The 23,451-nt window shown below is 43.2% G+C and overlaps 1 protein-coding gene across 3 annotated transcripts in view; it reads right to left on the bottom strand.

Annotated features, from left to right (window-relative positions):
• Window positions 1–15,558: 15,558 nt before the first annotated feature.
• FBN3 (fibrillin 3) overlaps window positions 15,559–23,451 on the bottom strand; it is a 518,221-nt gene continuing 510,328 nt past the window's right edge. For 2 of the 3 annotated variants that reach the window (XM_033955284.1, XM_033955283.1), the window contains 2 exons: window positions 22,715–22,883; window positions 17,667–18,041 (listed from right to left, as the gene is read on the bottom strand). In XM_033955284.1, coding sequence (XP_033811175.1) covers window positions 17,667–18,041; window positions 22,715–22,883 — 544 coding nt within the window. Of the gene's footprint in view, window positions 18,042–22,714; window positions 22,884–23,451 lie in introns of all 3 variants that reach the window. The other variant, XM_033955282.1, reaches the window with a different exon arrangement.

The raw sequence follows: 23,451 nt of genomic DNA, 5'->3' as shown, positions 1-23,451 counted from the left end.
AATACTATTTGCTTTTTATATATTTATAATCAATTTACTTAATTTTAGTTCATCCCCTAGCCGACGCGTTTCGTGCTCCTTTTTCAAGGTTGGGGAGATACGTAACCGTATGTCATATAGACTATTTGCAAACTGCTGCTGCAAAGCCAAAAATGCAAAGCACAGAAAGAGTCGGCAATAGGGTGAACTAAAATTAAGTTAAGTAAATTGATTATAAATATATAAAACACACATAGTATTAAGAAAATATGCGAATAACAATAAATTACTACTTATAAGGACTGGTGTTGCCGTTCAGCAAATTACTTATAATTGGAAGGATTGGAGGAGATTAAATTACAACTTCTGGTGGAATTCTTTATGCCATATCTATAAAATGGAAAGGTTTATTGCATTACAACGGGGATATTTTAAGAAGTTTCAGGATGTGTGGAAACCATTAACAAAATATTGTAAAGATTAATTTGAAATTGTTTCCCTTATATTTATTAACTTAAGGTGTAGGGTGGGGGGGGGGGGATGGGAAAGGGGAAGGGATAAGATTTTAGGAAATGTATCAAGGATTGTTTGTAAGTGATGTATTTATTATTAATGTGAATGAATATATTTAACACTTGATGTAATTTTGAAAATGAATAAAGAATTTATATATAAAAAAAGAAAATATGCAAACAGAGAATATGCAGCATAGTAAGCTGTATTCTTGGGATCGATGAAGATTGGGGCCGCATCGCGTTCCACTTCTCGGGTGGTGGTCTGAGGATCCCTGAAAGCACTAGTTCTATTGGCAACATTATTTAAAACATCATTAGGTCACATTGAAACGTTGGGAATGAACATTGAATGAAGAGTGACTGATTTAAATTTGAAGAGTTAGTGAAAATTCATTTGTTTTAAAATGACAGCACCTCCCCATTGGTAAATGGAACATGAAAACATGATTTTGGCTAACAAACAGAGCAGATGTAAACTCAAAGCCATACAACCAAGGCTCATGATAGCCTGAAGGTTTCCCTTTATGCTATTTAATCACCAGTGCATGGTTATGTTTTCCATACAGTGAGTCTCATCCTTAAATGGGCTGGCGAAATCTACATTTGGGTCACAACCATTGCAGCCCCCCCCCCCCCAACACACTTACACGGTCAACTTGTGCCTTCCATCAAGGCTGTGCTATAACTAGGTCTTCGTGGGATTGAATGGAGGTTGGGAGATAACAGCTGCGATGAAGCCAATGCTACATTGAGGCCAAGAGCAGCAGCAAGAAGGTAGGGCTGTGGATCCCATGCTCGTTTCTTCTGCTAAAATGGGGTCACAGTCATATTAGGCAATGGCTGCGGTAAGGTTTTATGATGACTATGTTCGCTGACAACCAAAGTTAATGTATTGCCTTACCCTGAACCACTGTTCCCAGCTGTGATCAGCAGGCTGTCACTGTACACTCATACTATTGTCCAATCAGTATCAACAATTACAGTTACTGTAACGTCATACCATGGTCAACTAGGGCTAAAGCCACATTTTGGACAGGAATTGCACTTTTGTGAAAGCAGAGTGAACCATCCCTAACCAAGGTTGATCACTACGCCATGCTAGGCAAAATGATAAAGATGGCTAGTCTGATCTTAAGAATGGCCATCACCAGATAACTGGCAAGCTTCTACTTGTGACTTGGAAAACCATGTAACAGCCAGTAGTAGTGGCAAAATCTGTCAGGGTAGTTGCTCATCACCAACCTACATCCTTGCTAGAGTTTTCAGGGATCTCAGGATTGCCCGGGGGAACAAGTTTCATCAAGACGATGATGCATCCGAGTGGGTTATAAGCACTTTCTGCTGTACATACCTTCCTATACTATGTGCTCTGTCTTGTAGTTAATATAAACATGAACACCGGGTCCACAGTTAACGTGATTCCTCTATTCTACTCAGACGTGTTCATGACCGATAGTGTAGCAGCACTGCAGTCTTATAACCTAACTTGAGTGCTCTCATGCCCATGCAGTAATGCATCAGATACAGAATGTGAACTAGGTTAAATGTCACCTATATGTGCCAATTCAGTGATGCAGGATGTTAATGCTACTGCATGCTCCTAGGAGTAAGAGCGGCTTCTGGTACCCATTGCCAACTGGTTTGTATAATGTATTGAAGGTTTTGGTTCCCTCCCTCTGTGTTAGGGTTGTGTAAAAAGTGATGCCTTCCTTAGGAAAATGCAAGTTTTGCTTTCTTGGCACTTGCTCTTTATTGGTTACAGAAGTGTGTATCAATGTATGTTTCACTGTCCATTAAAAAATGATATATCTGGGACCAAATCTGCCTTACTACTTTCTTCTTTCAGCAACTATGATGCCCTTTGCAGAAGTTAATTTTCATTCCAGTCTCTAGGTTGCGAATGTCGCAAGCAAGGAAAAATTATTAGAAGAAAGGGCGGGAAAGACCTTTGAAGACCAGTGGTGAGAGGACCAGGCCAATAATGAGGCCGTACTGTCCAAGTAATGGGTCTATTTATATCCAGTGATTCCATTGTGACGTAATTCAAGCTACAAAATGGGGCACTGGGGTTATAGAGCTGCACGGGAATGGGGAGTGTGGGAATTCAAAACAAAGAAAACTGATATTATACACCCTCTATGACATTTAGGTTGTATTTTGACACTGTAATTTGTAATGATTTTCATACTCATCCATCTATAGTTGTACAGTTTTCATATCTGTTGTACATTTTATTATTTATTTATTTATTTTATTATGTACAACTTTATTTTGATTCATTAGGATGCCTGATGAAGGCGTGTTCACCGAAACGCAGACCATGTCGGGTCCTTTGGTTTGGTTCAAGGTGGTAACATTTAACCGCATTCATGATTTTGGTTTAATAAATTTAGCCTGCATCATTGTACACATATCTGCAGTTTTCTTTGTTTTGGTTTGTTTTACTCACTGTAGATTGTGTTGGATTCTTTCCTTTTGTTGTTCGAGTGTGGGAATTCACCAGAACCCGTGGGATTCCTGCAGGTATGGAGATGGAAGAAGTTACCACGGGATTGTTGTGGGAGTATCGTCAAAATCTCTGGTGACTCCTGAACGAGGCTTGGAATGCACAGAGAGGCAATTAGAGCACTAGAATGACGCCTGGAATATTCAGGGCTGGATTCTCTAACTTAAATGGCAAAATCCCCTTAATAACTTCAATAATTGGGGGGGAAAAAAATTAATTGGGCAATAGGCGCCTACCTGATTCTATAAAAGGTAGGTGCCTATTGCAAGGCGCTTAGTGGCATCTAATGCCTACGTGGGCATGACTTAGGTGATGGAAATGTAGGCCAACGTTATAAAGGGCTACCATTTCAGGCACCTAAGTTTTGAAGAATTGCGCCTAGCAGTACCTAAGTTTTTACATAGGCGCAGCTTGGCACGATTCTGTAACCCGTGGCTATGCACAATTGACATTTGGCTGGTGCCATTTTTCTAGGCACCAGCCAATTTAGGCACCTTTTACAGAATCCGGCCCTCATTGCTTAAATAGTGAATACCATCCAAAAATCCCACAGGAGTCTGTTGGGGTTGGGAGGAAACAGAGGACTGAAAGAAAGTAAATCATAGCGTTGACCCCTGTGGGGATGGAGGAGGTTAATTGTAAGGATGGAATGGATTTTAGCAAGAATGGTTGAGTATGGGTTAGATTCCATTGGGGATGAGTACAATTTCTGTCCCCATGCAGCTCTAATTGGGACCCTCCTACCTGCCACTGAATTAGAGACCTAGAGGGAAGAGAGTTATCCTGTAGCAAATGACCTTCAAAACATTGAAATATAGTAATGACCTTTGAACTGGAAGTGGTGGATATGGCACTCTGTCAATCTGAACATGTTAAGATGGTGGGTTCAAAGCTCAGGAACACAAATATATAGACTGAGAAAGTAATGTGATAGCCATGTTAGTCATTCTCAGACATCCCCGACTATTCTTGTCCTCAAATTTCAGGATGAGGAAAGTCAATCCACAAGGGATGCCCTCCCCTCCCACCCTCAGAGCTTCAGTCAGGAAACTGGTTTTATTTGGTATTGGTTTGGTAAGGAGTGCTGTGTGCGTGTATAGATATCTCGGGCAAGGGGCATCAAATGTAGAGTGGTATCAAACAGCAAGAGTGTGGTGGGAGGAACAAAGGCTATATTTGTGTTGGGGATGCAGCAAGGGTACGGTGTCAGTAAGTTGTAGCTGAGGTGGCTGGGGATTTGTATGTGAGTGTGTCAGGACCAAAGGGAGGGGGCAGAAGAGAGGTGTCTGAGGCAATTGTAAGGTATAGCAGCAATGATTCAGTGGAGGATTCAGGTGGACCCTGGTTTCTCCCCCCCCCCCCCATCCCCTTCCACAATTCTCTATGGGAGCACATAAAAGAGAGAAATATTTTTTTCACTCAGAGAATAGTTAAGCTCTGGAACATGTTGACAGTGGCTGTGGTTAACAGTGGTTAATGTAGCTGGGTTTAAAAATTGGGAGGGATAAGTTCCTGGAGGAAAAGTCCATAGTCTGCCTCTCAGACAAACATGCAAGAAGCTGCTGCTTGCCCTGGGATCGGTTGCATGGAATGTTGCTACTATTTGGGTTTCTTCCATGTACTTGTGACCTGGATTGGCCACTGTGGAAACAGGATCAATGGCTAGATGGACCATTGGTCTGGCCCAGTATGGCTAAGATTACCAGATGTCAGGAGTTACCCGGACATGTCTTCTTCTTCGAGGACTATCCAGGCATCCAGACGGGTTTTCAAAACCCAGAAGTTTGTCCTGGTTTTGAAAACCATCGCGCTCAGGGCTGCATATGGAGGGTATCTGCACATGCGTGGATGTGATGCAATGATGTCACATGCATGCATGTGTGTGATATAATCATGTCACATCTGTGCATGCGCAGATGCCCTTCAGACATAGCCCTGAAGAGACGAGGTTCGTGTGGGGCTAGGGTTGGAGAGCAGAATGTGGTGGGGCTGTGGACTGAACAGGTTGGGGCCTTTCATCCTCTGAGGTTTTTTAAAAATCTGGTAACCCTAAGTTTGGCTATTCTTATGGCAGCAAGTGCCACTTCCCACTCTTTCCCAATCCCAGTTGTAGGAGAAGCACTTAAGTGCACACCTTCCCTTCCTTTGTTTAAAAGCAGAGTGAAAACCCACCTTTTTGATACAGCTTTCAATCCTTAACCCTACTTTTCTGCCCTCTAACCCAGCCCGCTGATTAACCGTTCCCCTTATCTATATCCATGGCATCCTGTTTCTCTTTGGGAAGCAGAGCTGAGATTGTGATGTCATAATCCTTCATTCCACCAATAAGAGGCTTCATTGTCCTGTACTCCCCTCTGCCCTCCAACCCAGCCTGCTGATTAACCGTTCCCCTTAACTGTATCCATGACATCCTGTTTGTCTTGGCTGTTTGGATTGTAAGCTCTTTTGAACAGGGACTGTTTTCTTCTTTGTGACTATACAGTCCTGCGTATGTCTAGAAATAATTAATAGTAGTAGTATCAGTAACACAGAGCTGGCCTTGTAGTATGAGCACAGTCACCAACAATGGGTTCACTGTTGGAGTGATGGGGCCTGCCCTCTCTGTCACCTACTGCTCCTGCGAGTTCAGGTAGTGGAAATTCCCTCCTAAAGAGTTCTAGTCCATACAATAGCGAGCTTGCCTTTCTTCCAGCTGCTTGATACTTTGGTCACTATTTAATGGCTCCTGCTTTCCCTTTAGTCCAGGGGTGTCAAAGTCCCTCCTCAAGGGCCGCAATCCAGTCGGGTTTTCAGGATTTCCCCAATGAATATGCATGAGATCTATTAGCATACCATGAAAGCAGTGCATGCAAATAGATGTCATGCATATTCATTGGGGAAATCCTGAAAACCCGACTGGATTGTGGCCCTCGAGGAGGGACTTTGACACCCCTGCTTTAGTCCCTGCTGCTGCCCCCCTCAATTTACCAGCTAAGGCAACTATCTCGTTGTCTCACCTCGCCTAATGAGAGGACCCCCCTCCTAAGAAAGATGTTCTGGAGTTCACCAGCAAGCCAGAGTGAAGTAAATTGCATAAATCAGAGCCTGCACCTAGCATTACAAACTGCTTTTCAAAGAGAAACTCTGCACGAGTGGCTTTCCTTCCTTTTGCCCGCAACAAAAATCATGCATGCAGTTTCACAGTGCATGAACATTAGGTCACTGAGGGGAAAGCAATTTTCTGTTCAGGGAATTTATCAGAGTAACCACTTCCCTACCTCTGCAAATTCCTTTGAAAATTGTTGTGCATGAATTTTAATGCCCGCCTGCTTACTTGCGGTTCTGATGAAGATCCACTCTTCAGATGTTCATACTTTACAGGTAGATCCAGTTTAATAGCTGAGAAAGAGCTGTACAATGGCATTAGAATGGAGGGCACAGCTAAATAAGGGATACTTCCAGACTTTAACAACAAATGGATTAAAAACATAGAAAGCATACGGTTATTTAAGAACCTGTTTTTATGTTTGCTAGTATTGTCACTTTGGTTAATTTAGGTGGTGGTGACCTCTGGTGGTATGAAGTTGAATGGCTACTATGCATTTTGATGAAGGGAAACAGCTAATTGCACTTTGTTAGGTCATTAAAAGCTTGTTTGAGCCTTACCTCTAAATATTATGGGCGCAAGAAAACAAAATTGTTACCTGTAACTAGTGGCCTACATGGATTAGGGTTACCATATGACTCCAGGAAAAGAAGGATGGATTGAGATATTCAAGTTTTACTTCCATTGCTTTCAATAAAAGTAAAGTCCAGATGTCTCTGTCTGTCCTCCTTACTTCCATTGCTTTCAGTACAAGTAAAACCCAGATGTCTCAATCCATCCTCCTTTTTCTGGAGCCCTATGGTAACCCTAACATGGATAGCAGGATTAAATACCACATGTGCATGATGTCATCACAAACATAACATGGTAAATGATGGCAGATAAAGACCTAGGGCTAGATTCACTAAGCAAACTGATTCTGTACCGATCGGTTTGCGACCCCAACCTGATTCACTAACCTTGTGGCTGATCCGATTCTGATTCGCACATGCAAATGAGGGTAAGCGGCATGCAAAGCAGGAAGGACACTATTCACTAAACTTTTTCAGCAACACCGACTGGGCTGGCCGATCCAAAAAGAAGGAACCTATCCTGCTCTCTGCCGACTTCTCCTGCCTTTCTGCCTTGACTTACCTGCCCTGCTCAGCCCCGACTCACCTGACCTTCCCCACAGTGCGAGCCCGTGGTTTTAACCTGCGGGTTTAAAAGGCTCGCAAAGTAATAAAGTCAGCTAAGTAAAAAAAAGTAAAAACTTCTGCCGGGCACGAAGGGCCAGCGCATGCACAGACCACCTACAGTCAAGGAAGATGGTCTGTGCATGCTCAAGGATAGCTCTCCAGCGATCCGTGCGGTCGGTGGGGGTCATGCCAACAATCACCCCCATTTGCATGCAGGCCTTTAGTGAATTTGTCGGCCTGCCTGCAATCGCCCACAGATCAGACACGGATCTCCAGGTTAGTGAATCTAACGCTAATCTATCCAGTGTGTACACAGCACCATCTGCAGAGTGACAACAGCAGGTAGTCCTCATTGAAATCCACATTGAAGCTAACATGAATTCACTCTGTAGCCCCCCCCCCCCATATCTCTCCTATGCTCCCCCTGTGAAATCCATTCATCGGTGCACAAGTCCCTCATATCTGTACCCTTCTCCTCCACTGCCAACTCCAGACGCCGTCCCTTCTTTCTTGCCACACTGTATGCCTGGAACAGGCTGCCTGAATCAATATGTCATGCTCCATGTGTGTGGTACAGTGGTTAGAACTACAGCCTTAGCACCCTGAGGTTGTAGGTTCAAATCCCTCACTGCTCCTTGTGACCCTGGCCAAGTCACTTAATCCCCTCATTGCTCCAGATACACTAGAAGAAGTTTGAACCCTCCAGGACAGATAGGGAAATACGATAAAGTACCTGAATGCAAACCACTTAGGATATAAGTGGTATATTAATAAATAAATCCAAGCTAAAAGCCCACTTTTTTGAAACTACTTTGCAAAAAAACAGAGGAACAAGGAAGTAATTCACCATATGGATACAGAGAGGCTTCCCCTAATCAATCTTAAAAAATACAGATTGGCGTTTTACCTTCAACACATTGAGAAAAGGAAGCCAGTGCAATGCTTGAAGAACACTGGCTTGATATGATTTTAGGATGAGCTTAACCATCTCTGACTGGGTGACGGTATCATCCTGAGAGGGGGAATGCTTTTTATGTATTTTAATATGCCATCTTTTGTATATTAAAATACAGGAAGACGGTTCTGGCTTCAGAAGCTTCAATAATGTATTGGTAGTCCAATAAAAAGGACGTGATGTCAGTAGGGAGCCAAGGCCGGCGCGAGCAGCGGGCGGGAGATGCTGCTTGCACCGGTGAACATTTCAAGAGGTACACAAAGGAGGTGGAGAGGAGGAGAGGCACTGGTAACCCCTGTGAAGATGGCATCCGCCCTCCCTTACGCCACTGAGCGCAGGACACTTTTTAGTGCTGCTTAGTATAAAGGCCCCTAAATAAAGTTGAAAAGAACTCCATAAATTATATCAAAGCAGATACACACTCAAAAGCCGATTCATACAGCAGTCTCATCAAAGAGACTGCATCCAGATCTAGGGCCTACAAGATTTCATTAAAAAAAAATCGAGGCCTCTTTTTATCAAGCTGCGGTAGAATGCTTTAGCGTGGGCTGGTGAGGTAAATGTTCTTTTTTTTTAAATTGAAATTTTACAAATACAAAAGTATAAGAATAAAACAAAACAATAAGCTGCAGATACCAAAATATACACAATAATATGCAAAATACAGTATAGTTAATTGGGATTTACATGAGTCCTTACATATTCATCAAGAGGGGTCCAAATTTTTGTGAATCTGGCTATGTTATTTTGTTTGAATGTTATTATTTCCTCATACTTTCTGATGACACAAAGGTGATTCCACCATTCATAAAAATTAAGCCTAGAATTGTCTTTCCAATTGGAAACAATATGATGGATAGCTAAGGCAATCATGAAATCAAATATTTTTTATATAACGGTGGAACTGATATATCTGGATTAGAGGATTTATATGACATGGGCAACTCATTAATATCCATGTTTAAAATTGAGCAGATTTTGGACCAAATGTCTGACCAGTAAACTTGTAAGTTAGGGCATTTATATAAGAGGTGTATTAGAATCCCAGGTTGCTGTTGGCATGACCAACAGAGCTCTGAAGTCACATTTAACACTTTAGCCATTTTAGCAGGGGTCCAGTAAGCTTTATGCATTATGAAAAATATAGACTGGCATATGGATGCCAACATAGTAGGTCTAGCTGAGAATGCCCAGAAGGATTTCCAATCTATTACTCTTGGATTTTCATTTAGATCTGTTGCTCGCATATTATCGAAGGAAATATCTTCCCTCATACACTTTTAAGATTTTATATAGTTTTGATGCTCTTTTGTTTCCTGATAATAAAGGGCCTATAGTCTTTGAGAAATTAGTTAGACCAGAGTCCTTATACTTAGATAATAAAGACTTAAGTGGATCCAAGATCCTCTGCCATAAATTGGTATCTATGGGCTCCTTTTACTAAGCTGTGATAGCGGTTTTAGTGCACGCTTAGCATGCGCTGAATTGCCGCTACCAATAGACCTTAATGCCAGCATTGAGCTGGCGTTAGTTCTAGCCGCGTAGCGTGGGTTTAGCGCACACTAAAATCGCTATTGCAGCTTAGTAAAAGGAGCCCTATTATTGTGATAATCTAGAACAGGGGTGTCCAACCATTTGGCTTCCCTGGGCCGCATTGGCTGAAAAAAATGTTTCTGGGGCCGCAGAAATGCGCAAACACTGCAGCAAGACAGAGGAGGGAGCCGGTAAACACCAGGGGGCAGCAGAGGAAAACACTGCATCGCCCTTGACCAGGGCCGCACAAAATACTTCACGGGGCCGCATGTGGCCCTTGGGCCGCAGGTTGGACACCCCTGATCTAGAATATGTTCAAGTTTACCTATAGAAATTAGTCCCCCCCCATTGCTGGTAAGGTAAATGTTCTGGCGCTCATTCAATTACTATGAGTGTCGGAGCATTTTCCTTTGCCGGCCTGCGCTAAAACTCTCTGCCTCAGCTTGACAAAAGGAGGCCTGAGTATTTAATTTAAGGTAATATGTAGAAATAAAACATAAAAGAAAAAAAAATAATATTTTTTTTTATTAGACTAACAATGATTAGCTTTTGAAGGTAAACCCTTCTTCCTCAGATTAGAAATAAGCAAATGTTGGAAAAATCAGTATATATACGAGAAACATGAAAATATTTCAGTGGCAGTTGGAGATATTTTTTTATCTCAGTCAGAACACACAGTAGGAAAACAAATTAATCCAAAATAATTTTATTGCTGCTGTTGCTTCCAATACAAAAAGATCAAATAGTCGCTTACTGTATATGCAGAACACATCAATTTTTCCATATATAAAATTTTAAAAAGCAAAATTTTAAACATAGGTAATTCAGGATTATTATTTTTAACAGTTTTGGCTCAACACAAACTCTAACCCTGTCTTTGCAAAAAAAAAAAAAAAAAAAATTACCACCAACAAAAATCAAACCAGTAGAATGGAAAGACAAGCACCTTTTTTGTTGGTCATGTCTCAAGTCAGGAGGCTCTTGGCGTTTCCACAGGGATTTAGCTCCTGTGGGCCTCCAGAGCTGAGCCATGCAAAAAGAGGTTTCAAGTTTCCTGCCATCCGTACTACAGCATTCACATGTTTGTGGACTGTATATGAATTGGCAGCTTAACTAAAAAAAGAAAACAGACTATTAAAATGATGTAACACAACAAAGCACCAAAAATTTGAAACAATAAAGCTACTGATTTAGGCACTCCTTAACTTGCTCCTCCCTGTAACAACAGGAATACTGAGGAGCTGGCAACTTTAATGTATTGTAACACCTTTACTGAAGCTCATGCAAACCGCTCTGAATTGACTCCCCAGTCATTAGTAGCGGTATAGAAGCTTCCAAAAAACATAAAAACTTTTCAGATGATCTGCATTAACTTAATAGCACCAGATTCTGAAACCTGCACCCGATTTGCATTAATGGGGGGCAGCATCTCTTCAGGTTAGGGTTGCCACCTCATTCAGATCAACGCAAACAGGCTGTGCCAGTCTTGGTTTTGCCCCACTGCATGTATGGATTTCTAATTCTGATTTTCTTATTCATGTCCCTAAGAAATGTGGTTATTCAGTGGCAGTGCTGACTGTTCTCAGGTAGAAAACTTACATTGAATGCTCAAGCCCAGCTTCTGCTCTCAGAGCTGGCCAGGACTTGTCAGGGAGATGAGAGTCTCAACCATTGTTCAACGGTGACACCAATTAGACCAGACTTAGGGTACATGCGCATATTGGGCTCTTGAGGAAGTCATGATCTATGGATTGAAATATCCAGGTTTTACTTCTGGGGACAGACAGACATCTGGGTTGTACTTCCATTGCTTTCAATGGATGTCTCAATCCTTCCTCCTTTTTCTGGAGCCATATGGTAACCCTAAACTCCTAGCTAAAGGTCATCACTGCAACCAGACTAGGTTGGGCAAAAGGTTATATAAAACAGGTAACCCCGGATTTAGCTGGAAGCAGTCAGACTGAAAAATATATTTTTTACAGGCCTTTAAGGGGGAATTTATCAAGCAGTATTAGGGCCTTAACAAGCTTTAATAATAGCTTTATTTTAATAATAACTTTATTTTTCTATACCGCCACAGTCGAATGACTTATAGGCGGTTTACATCGAAGAAGGCTGAACAATCAGCGAATTACAGAATGCAAGAAGTGAGGGTACAACTCATTACATTAGAAATAGATAAAAGGAGAATATGAAACTTAAGTGTGTAGTATAGATCTCATGTATATAACCCAAGGAAGAAAGTTGGACAATCTGAGAATTTTAGGAAGAGCTGGACAATAAGGCGAATTTCAGGATGAATCGAATTACAGAGTAAAGCAAGTTACAGAACGAAGCGGATTTCAGAATAAAGCAAATTACTGGATAAGCGAATTACAGAATAAAACTGGACAGTCAGCGAATTACAGGATGCAAGCAACTTATTAACAAGAAGTAGCTAAAAGGAAAAATGAATCTTAAGTATGCATTTTAGGTCTCTTGGATGCAATCCAAGGGATAATGCTGGACAATCTGCGGGTTGCAACAATACAGAAAGTGAGGGAACAGCGTATTACACTGAACTTGATAGAAGGAAAATATAACTTTGTAAGTGGTGAGGCTTCTGTTTAGGAGATGAATTTGTCAAACAGTACGGTTTTAATTGCTTTCCGGAATGCGCCGTAGGTCAGCCTGGCTCCATTGATGTAATTACCCAGCCAGGACTGCTGTTTGCCTGCTTGGAACTTGAAGGACCTGTCCAAAAAGGATTTGTATTTGCAGCCTGTGATCTTTGTGTATGCAAATAAGTTACGCTTTCTGGTTGGTCGTGTGGGGTTGTGTAAGGAAATTAATGCATGTTAAATGCTAAGAAGCCCATTTTATACCTATGGTCTTCTTAGCATTTAGCACTTGTTAATTCTCTTGATGCAAGTTAAGGCCCTAACACTGTTTAATGAATTCCGCCCCCCCCCCCACCCCAAGTGTGATAAAACCAGACTTGACCCGACCTGTCTTGCAAAACTGGCATCAGATGGTGACCCTAAATTCAGGTAGTCTTGTGTTTTGTTATAGCGATTTAGCTACCCCGACTCTGTCATCCTGAGACCAAAACCAGACCTTGGTTTTCTAGCAACCTTATTACTCTTTTCTCTGTTCTCTATGCATTTTTGTCTTGGTCCTGGTCTTTGTTGTTGCGCAACACCAGAACTGGCTTTGAAACACATAGGGCTCCTTTTAACGAAGCCGTGGCAGCGGTTGAACGCGCGTAATAGCACTCGCTAAACCGCCGGCCGCGCTAACCGCCTCCTCTTGAGCAGGCGGTAGTTTTGGGGCTAGCGCAGGGGTTAGCGCGTGACAAAAAGTCACACGCGCTGAAGCCACTACTGCGGCTTCGTAAAAGGAGCCCGTAGTGACAATGGAGTGAGGGCAGCTGTACCACCGTGTAATTTAGCACCTTGAACTTTTCAGGGCTATGTGGAATACTTTGGCCTCTGTGAGGTATCTTATCTTGCTGCCTGTGACCCCCAAACAATTCTCAATTTAAAAACAGTGAAATGGGATAACGTAGCAAAAGACATCAGATACAAAGCATGACACTTTTCCTGTATATTAAAAGTCAGATCTGTTACATGCCCAAGCCTTGTTTTTTTAAAAATTTACATGGATTAGATTTTGTAGTTCAGAATTAGCACCAGCAGGTACCCGGATGCACCCTGAGGAATGTGGCTAGGGATGACAGGGAGAACCTCAAAAACCAGAACCTGGGTCACTTAGCAGTGTTGTGAAATCATTCATGCCTGTCGATCCTTTTACATTTCATGCTATCCTGACTTCACAGTATTTGGTTTTGGCCAGAGACACAGGTATATCCGACACTGCCCTGCTTTTTTTTAACCTCATGCCCGTTTTTTTTTTTGGTTCATTAGCAACCATCAAACATACAGTATACTGCATCATAGGCACAGTGCTTAATACAAACATGCAACAGTCACAGACACTGAAGCTTTAACAAATGCCAACATTCAGCCACGGAAGGTTCTAGTGTCTGTATTGATTCTGAGGATTTCCCTGCAGGCCATAATCTTTTATTGAATTGCTATAAGAATTATTCAGAGATGATATTTAGGTGGTTTTGAGGCCACATGGGTCTCATCTGAAGAAGGGACCCATGGGATCTCAGAGGCCTGTACAAGGTTTCGCTACCCGCCAAACATGCAGTTTCAGAAATGAGTCTTCCCAGCTGCATGTAAACTGGACCTACCCGATTTGGATGCAGAGTAGGGCTGCAGCTGTAAAGCAGTAGTTCCCATTCCTCTCCTAGAGGCACACCTAAGTGATCTTGTTTTCAGGATAAATAAGACAGATCTGCATATGTAATACCTTGGAATAGGGTCACCATATGTCTCCAGAAAAAGGAGGATGGATTTAGACATCCGGGTTTTACTTCAATTGAGAGCATTGGAAGTAAAACCCAGATGTCTCAATGCGTCCTCCTTTTTCAGGTGCCATATGGTAACCCTACCTTGGAATTACTACTAACAGAACTCTCTTCAATTCATAACAAGAATCTTTCCTTCCTGGCGTAGTCTAAATTTGCTGTCTCACAGGTTTCAAAATTGCCTTGTATAGCTATTTAAAAAGAATGAATTTTGTAGAGCCGAGGCGCCTCTACAAAATTGAGGGAGAAGAGGAATAAGGGGGAGGGAACCGACCGCTTGAGTGTAGCACCCCATTTTTTTGTTATTGTTGTTTTACAAACTGAAATTAAAAGAGCAGGCCCCACAGGTTCTCTAAGCTGTAGTCAATGCACAAATGGCAGAAGAGGGGGAGGCGGGGAAATGGTAACACCCCCAAGGTAAAGAAGGGACCACCTCGGGACCCTACCTCAGTCCGGGCAAGAAAGGGCCTATCCCCTCCAACAGACTATCTCCAAACCAAAGGCCTCCACAGGACTGTGCAGACTTACCACCTCCACCTGCTGGAGACTGAGAACAGACTGATTCTAAGAGGGACTGCACAACCCACTTGTACTGCTGATAGAATTCAGTGTGTTCTCAGTCGCCACCTGCTGGTAGAGGAGTGTAAACCCATCCGTCTGTGCTGGTCTGGAGGGATGTTAAAGAACAAAACATTTTTTCTAGTCTAAATTACTACTTCCTTGTTCTGTGTGTGCTATGATTAGTGTTGGATGTATACAAACACTCAGAGCTCTCAGAGATGTGTCTGTGCTGTGTATGCTGAGTGTATGTAGATAAAGAGACCTTTCCAATACGGTGGGTGTGGATAGATGGAAATCACTTCTGGGGGGTGAGTGTGAGAAAGAGATGACTCCTGCGGGGTGCTTATGTCTTGAGTGTGTGCGTTTGGGTGGTAGGTGTGTGGATAGAGAGAGATCTCTCATGGGCATGGTATGTGTGTCTGTGTGATGAGTGAGACATCGTTCATGGGTGGCTCTTGTGTGCTAAATGAAAGTTGCAGAGAAGCTGCTTGGCTGCCGAGTCTCAAGTCCCTCACCTGTGCACTGAAAAGTATTCAATAAGGTTATCTGCGGTCAGTGGCATAGTAAGGGGGGAGCGGTCCGCCCTAGGCACCATCTTGGTGAGGGCACAGGCACCTGTCCTTCTCTCCACCCCCCTTGCTCCTTCCACGCCCCCACTGCCTCCCCATACCTCTGTAACATTCGTGGTGCGAGCAGCAACCCCCAAGCTGCTGTCGCACTAGCGTCGGCTCTTCCTCTGTGGTCACTTCCTGAACCCGTGCCTAGGAAGTGACATCAGAGGAAGAGCTGACATTGTCGCAACAGCAGCTTGGGGGTTTCTGCTCACGTCACGATCGTTACAGAGGTACAAGGGAAGGGAAGCAGTGCACGTGCAGCAGGAGGGGATGGGAAAAGAGCATGTGGTGGGGGGGGGGGCACCACCGCTCCGGGCACCTCCTACCCTTGCTATGCTATTGTCTACGGTGGAACTCCAATCATCCAATCGGATAATGTTGCAGGACTCTGGTGGTCAGTGTGAAAGCTACACTCTTTTCATTGCGATCAGTTGTCCTTTAATTTATAAGTGACCTAAAGGAACCATCTTAACTCCAACATGATTAGAGTGACAGTAAGACTGGTGAAAATTGGGACCATAAAAATCTGTCAAGTTTATGCCGTGCTTCAGATAAACGGAATGCACAAGGGATATAAGTTCAAAAAGTCAGAACTGGTCTAAAGTCTCTTACTTGAACTGGTTGACTTGGGCAGTCTTAAGTACGGTAAGTCAGCATAACTTTGAAACAGATGGTATTCAGTTCTGTGGCTTATTCATAAATGATTCATAATTCATTCTTTTTAAATAGTTATACAAGGCAATTTTGAAACCTGTGAGACAGCAAATTTTCAAAAAATTCCCTTTTAAAAATAAGAATACATATGATGTGGGAGCAAGTGCAAAGTACACACCAGAAAGTACATATGGCAATTTAGGAAATTTTAAAAGGGTCTTTTATGCAGGTAAATATGGGTGCAATCTTCCAAAGTACTTATGGCTGCCAGTAGGTCCAACCAATTGCTTTGTTCTAACGATTCCTCTTTTAGCAGTATAAGCTGTAAGTGGCCAAAGTTATGTATGTAATATCAAGACAAGGCTTAAAGTTCTTTAAAGAACCAAACGTTTATACTTTGAACTGTGAACGCAGGAATAAGTTATTTGTCTGAAGCTATGCTGGAAATTTCAGCATTCATAGTTGAATGCATAACCTGGCTGAAAGTTACATGTTTATGTAGTTAGTATCCCCTGAATATTGCCTCCCATATTTATGCATACATAAAGTTTTGAATATTACCTCAGAAGCCAGGGACACAATCCTGCTGTATAGGCCCCTGCCTCCTTTCACCAGGCCATTAATTATAAGAAACTGCCTAACTCCAGTCATCATCATTATTGAACTGCATTTCTTTCTGATCTATCTTAAATGATTTCCAGCTAAGACAGACTAAAGTAATTAAAATGAGAGTTCACATTTTCTCATGGGTGACTGATTGAATATTCATTTTTTATTCTTGCTGCTGACTCAACCTGAGACCTTTATCCCTTTCTGTGACCTGCTGTAATTTGTTTGATTGTAACATATTAACCCCTCAGTGAGCCCATAGTTGCCTTGCCCTGCTGGAGTCAGGGACACTTCCATGTAGCTTGTGCAGCAATACTACAGGGGAAGTTGTCCACATAGCTATTAGACAGACTTTTGGCCTACTCATTGCTCCTCACCTATGAATACTCTCCTTGCATTTACATGCTAAGCAAGTTGTGGGCCTACATTGTAGAAAATATCGAGCATGCAGCTGCCATTTGTGTGCACCTCAGGGGTGGAACAACTACCGACTCACCCCAAAATGTGGAAGTCAGTTTATCACCATTAGAAAAAAATAAAATAAAATAAATACAAGGAAATATATATTCAAAGCATGATCCAAGAAGAGAGGAGGAAATGTTTGCTGCTGAATCCAAAAGAAGTGAACTTTAGGATTGGAAAGAGGATGAACGAGTTTACCAAGAGCCAGTGGTAAGGATCATCACAGCTCATGAGGGAAAGAGGGAGGAAGGAACCCTTTCCCTTAATCCCTTTTAAATAACTTTACTGTTGACTTTTGTCTAGTGAGGAACATAACCAGCCTTAAACGCTGCTCCTTTGGTTATGTTCTGAATGTCTGAAACGCAAGCCACATAAAATATAAAAAAATAAGCACAAAAAATTTCAAACAATTTACAAATATTTAAGGGGAAAAAATTACAGAGAGGCGCAGACACTCTTGGTTGACTAAAAGCACATATTACACGTTTCCCACCTAAGGTAGAATTTCAGTGCCAAGGCATGGATAGGTAAGAGCCAGGAGCTTCCATCAGTGACTTCTGTGGAAAGGCATGGCAACACCCGCTGTCTGCACCACTTCTTAAAAGAGCCTAATCTGGAGCCTCATTCGCAGTGCCTTCCCAGTCTCTCCTGCCAGGTAATTGAGGTCATTTTGGTCCTCCAGTTTTCGCAGCTCCCGTCTGCTGTAGAGTGGTGCGCTGCTGATCTCCAGTGCGTAGATGCCAGGCACTGCCCTCTGGCGTCCCAAGTGCAAGTAGCTCAGCCCCTCCTTCTGGTGAATGCGGAAATAGTCCTCTTCGTTGCCATGGGAGATTATGTAGCGCACGTGATTCTCCAGCGCCTCCAGGGCAGGAAGCAGTTTCAGAATATGTTTATGAGTGCTGAGCTCCGAAATGTTGAGGCTCATCAGAAGAAGAGTTTCAGTGTCCACGCTGGCCAAACTCAGGGGGTCACTCTATGAGGAAAGAGCAACAGGATCAGAAAACACAATTCCACAACCATCTCCAATGCTCAAGATGGACTGACCTCACAGCAGTACAGCTAAGGGTATACATACATATACAATATACGAGGGATCTTCAAAAGGTTTCTGCGTTTTTATTTTTTTAAACACTATTTATTAAATATCTCAAAAGGTGAGCCGGTTTGCCTGACTGACTAGTCACATGACCAGTGGCGTAGTAAGAGTTGGAGGCGCCCATCCCGCCTTCCTCTCAATGCCCCCACTCATTCTCACCCCCAACTCCTTACTTGCATTCTCCCTTCCCCTCAATACCTCTAAATCTTTGCCAGCGCGAGTTGCTTTTCTCCAGCATGCTCCTCGCTCCAGCACTGGATTTTCCTTTGATGTCATTTCATGGCCTCATGACCTAGAAGTGATTCAGAGAGGAACCAGGCTGGCGTGAGCAACAGGCAAGAGAAGTTTCTTGAGCTAGCGAAGATTTACAGAGGTACAGTGCTCCCCTGGTCATTCGCGGTCCTGGTCATTGCGGTATTCTCTGACCGGGAATTCCTGTGCTAAAGTTGGGCTTCACCAAAGCAGCTCCTGATTGGTGAAGCCTGACTTTAGTGCAGGAAGAGGTGGTCGGAGCATACCGCGAGTGGTTTCCTTCACTCGCCGGCACTCCAGCTTTCCTCTCCTGCCTCTCCAGCTGCCCTCTCCTGCCTCCTTAGGCAAAAAACCATATTTGTGGTTTTTCGATATTCGCGTGGTTTCTGGAATGGAACTCCTGCAAATATCGGGGGAGTACTGTACAGGGTGGGGGGGGGGGGAGATGGTGAGAGTGGGGCATGGTGGGGCGGAGAGGTGCCAGTGCCCCCACCAACATGGCGTCAGGGCACCCCCCCACTACTATGCCACAGCACATGATATTCTATGACACACCCTCTTACCACTTCTCCTACCCCAACCATTTTGTGTGAAAATGTGAAAGTGTGGAAATTTTTATGAAGAACCCTCGTATATTCAAATGCCTCTAAGGAATACACTATGCACAAGAAGTATTTTCCAGCAGAAAGCAAACTTTAGCATAAGGGATCATAACAGGAAACTCAGAGGATATGGTAAGAGCGGATGGCGTAGCTGGTTTTAAGCAAGGTTTGGACAAGTTCCTGAAGGAAAAGTCCATAGTCTGTTATTGAGAAAGACACGGAGGAAGCCACTGCTTGCCTTGGATCGGTAGCATGGAATATTGCTACACCTTGGGTTTTGGCCAGGTACTAGTGATCTGGATTGGCCACCGTGAGAACGGGCTACTGGGCTTGATGGACGATTGGTCTGATCCAGTAAGGCTGTTCTTATGTTCTTATGTAGAGTAACATTAGAATATGCTTTTTTTTCCCTAAAACTAGCAGCGGGTATAAGGAGCTGCCTCCTTGCAGAGAGTAAGGGCAAACGTACAATTGGAATCCAAGGGAGTCTAGAACAAGCAGAGAGCAACTAGGTGAATGGGGGCCCGAGGAAAGAAAGCAATTATGGAGCAGGATCTGTGGTATGAGGAGCAGACTGAATGGGCTATAAATCTCTTTCTTTCTATAACTGCAAGTTTGTGCATGGCATGGACTTGGTGAACCACTAAAGCCGGTATAGGGAACACTCGAGGAACGCAGAGAGAGGGGAGACATGATCGAGACGTTCAAATATGTCACAGGCCGTATCGAGGTGGAAGAGGATCTCTTTTTCCTTAAAGGACCCACGGCAACAAGAGGGCATCCGTTGAAAATCAGGGGTGGGAAATTTCATGGCGACACCAGAAAATATTTCTTCACCGAAAGGGTGGTTGATCGCTGGCATAATCTTCCACAACAGGTAATTGAGGCCAGCAGCGTGCCAGGTTTTAAGAAAAGATGGGACTGGCATGTGGGATCTCTTCATGGAGGTAGTTAGGGGGTGGGCCATTAGTGTGGGCAGACTAGGTGGGCCGTGGCCCTTTTCTGCCGTCATGTTCTATGTTTCTATGTCTGTTGGCAGCTTGGAACACAAGGTCGCATTATATGCTCGCATGGCTTTTCTAACGTGTTCTGATGATTCCCACTGCTGGCATGGTTCACAGGCTGCCCATTGTCGATCGACATGACATACATTTTATTTTATTTTTATATTCTTTATTCATTTTAAAAGCCAACATAAAGTGCAACAGAATAGTAAACAATAAACAGCACTCAGAACAATCAAATGATATACTGTATATACTCGAATATAAACCTGGATTTTGGGGCCACAAAATTGGCCCATAAATGGGGGGTCCCAGTTTATATTTGGGTCATCCCCAAGTGACCACCCAAAAACCTCCCGGACTTCTTGCAGGGTTAACATTTGTGATTGGGGTAATTTGGGAAGGAGAATTGCTACAGCACCAATCCTGACAGTGCGTTGCACTACCAGGCCGCTGGTAGCACAGCTGCAGTTGTTGCCTCTTTTTCAGTTGACGGTAAGTTCAACTGCACCATCACCAATCGTGACAGCTAGTGCATAGTATTGAACCATGTGCTAGCTATCACTGCTGGCTGGGTTAGAGGACAGAGGGGAGTACGGGACAATCAAGCCATTGTGACATCATGATGAGGTTGGCTCTTTTTAGGGGGAAGAGGGTACAGGGAAGGAAGGTGGGACAGTGTTCAGAGCCTGGCAGGGAGGGGGGCTGAGTGCAAGGGAGGACGTGATGGAGGGGACACTGGGTATAGATCCTGGCAGGGCATGGCACTTGAATATTAAGCCCCCGACTTATATTCGAGTCAACCATTTGTTTTCCTCCTTTTGGGAGGGGGAAATTGGGGTCTCGGCTTATATTTGGATCGACTTATAGTCGAGTATATGCTGTAATAAGTGCATATCTTCCCCCCCCACATACCCTCCCGCCTACCCACCCTCTCCTGGATGTGTAAAAATACTCCTACAGAGAACAAAGGGTAATACAATACTAATGATCAAGTCAAACAAAATTTTGTTAATGGATCCCAAATTTCTTTGTCCCAATTGTAACAAATTCATACGTTCAAACTTATAAGTTTGGCATAAGGATTCCCACCAAAAGGTATAGTTTAACCTGTCCCAATTTTTCCAGTTTTTCGTAATAAGCTGCATGGCAACTCCTGTCATGATGAGCTGTAATCTATTCTTATTTGCAGTTATTGGACTCTTGGGAATTAATAATGCTCCAAACAACACTACATCATATGACAATGATAATGGGACTTCCTATATCATAGTGATTTGACCCCATATAGATCTCCAAAATTTAAGTATCAAGGGACAATAGAACAGTAGATGATCCAGTGTCTCTATATCAAGATGACAATGCCAGCATCTATTAGATTTAGAACTATCTAACTTCTGTAAACAAACAGGGGTCCAAAAAACTCCTAAATAACAGAAAAAACCCATTTGTCTCATAGATGCTGACATTGTACATCTCATCCTCCAAGACCAAATCCATGGCCATTGAGTAGCAGAAATCTGTTGCTTAGTCTCAATGCTTCAAATGTCTCTTAGACTAGTTTTAGGTTTCTTGTTCATATGTTCAGATATTAAATCATACCACTTGGCTGCCTGATGCCCTAGCAAATCTGTCTGGAAGCATAGGCCCGGCAAGCTATACTGATTTTTTAAAATTTTGCCAATCAGGAAACCCCTTCTGAATGGCCTGCTTCAACTGCAACCACTTATACGCTTGAGACTTTGAAATACCAAATGATTGTTGCAGTCATGAAAAATCAAGCATTTTCCCATTTGATAACACATCATCTAATGTACGAATACCCGCCTGCAGCCAATGCTTCCAGAGGATCTTAGACTCGCCAATTTGAATCTTGGAGTTCAACCATAACGACTGACACTAATTTAGCTGCTGACAGTCAGCATTTACAAAACCACTGATTATCACCAGCTGAATACTGGGGAAATATTCTATAAATGTAGACATGCATATGATGCCTACATTTAGGCAACTGGATATAGAATGAGGGGGTAAGATTCTGTGTGTTATATGTTAGATTGTAAATGCTTCTTGTACCACACCTTGAACTGTGGAGCCCGGGCGAGTTATATATTCGATCTCTGAAAAACTGTATGAGATCCATTACAAAATTTACTGTTCAATATTGGCCAGAAATGGCCGCCGACCAGTTAAATTAAGATTAAGTTGATATTCAGAACTTAACCAGAGTTCCTATAAGCGTCGGGAGCAGCGCGGAGCATTCAGCGTGGCTCCCTGCGCTAATAACCGCTATCGCGGTTTAGTAAAAGGGGGGGTGGGGAAAGACAGGACTGTGTTTTATATGATCCTGTTTAGGCAGTTACCTTGGTCAGTTAAGTGCCAACTCCACCCCCTGAAACACCCCCAAAATGCACAGCTTTCACTTAGGTGCTATCTGCTAATTGTCAGCGGTTCTTAAGCAGATATTGCTGCTGAAAATGAGTGGTTAGCACTGAAAAGCACTTCTATAGCCACGATGCAGGTGCCTACATTTTCCTTTTAAAACCGCTATTACTCTTTTAAAATGGTGTTTTCCAATAAAGTTAGGTGCAGGTAAGTCGCTGCTTACAGAATATGGGCCTAAGAGACACTAGCAGCTCAGACAATTCAACATGACTTGCAAGCAGAGTATCGGATTGATGTTCAGTATTACCTCATGAGGACCTGTTGCGTTGGCGCTGCGACGTTGGCGGCCCCTTTTTGGATATCCATTAATTTTACATTCATAACAACTCTCAGGGGACAGCAAGTTCTCCTCATCCTCTTCAGCAGGGGCTGGCAAGTAGGAGCTCTGGCCAAAGCCCAGCCCAGAAACGCAGTGCCTATGACGCGGGGAAATAAAATGCTGCATCAGTCTTTGGCTAGTGTCAGAAACAATAAAGCAGGCATTTAGCATATTTTCCTCACAAACAAGGCAGCAAGAAAAAAAACATCTCAGTTCCAGGATACCTAAGGGAATGGTATACCACACCAGCCCATCTAATCGGCAAAGTATAGGGTTTCTATCTTATTGATGTGGGTGGTGGAAAAATGAGAAAAGCTTCAAGAAGACAGAGAGGAAACCGAGAGGGAAAATAAAGTCAGGGCCCATTTTCAAAACACACTGCACTGGTGTGAGGTCTGCTGACACTTTTAGCCACGGACTTCCTACCAGTTCTCAAAGGGAGAGTACAAGCATGTTTTACCGTATATACTTGAATACAAGATGAGAATCCTGGGCCAAAAAAATGGTCCAAAAATGGGGGGTCTCATCTTATATTAAGGTCATTGCTCACCTTCCCCACTCCCGGACTTGTTGCAGCCCTCTGCTGGCCTGCCGTATGACCTGGTAGGCCGGGACAGGAGGGTTCCCTCCCGTCTCCTGTCCCGGCCAACACTAATAATGTTTTA

This window comes from Geotrypetes seraphini, chromosome 8, assembly GCF_902459505.1.
Source record: "Geotrypetes seraphini chromosome 8, aGeoSer1.1, whole genome shotgun sequence".
Lineage (NCBI taxonomy): Eukaryota > Metazoa > Chordata > Amphibia > Gymnophiona > Dermophiidae > Geotrypetes > Geotrypetes seraphini.
The sequence above is the reverse complement of the archived record's forward strand: the minus strand, read 5'-3'. Positions and strand labels throughout refer to the sequence as shown.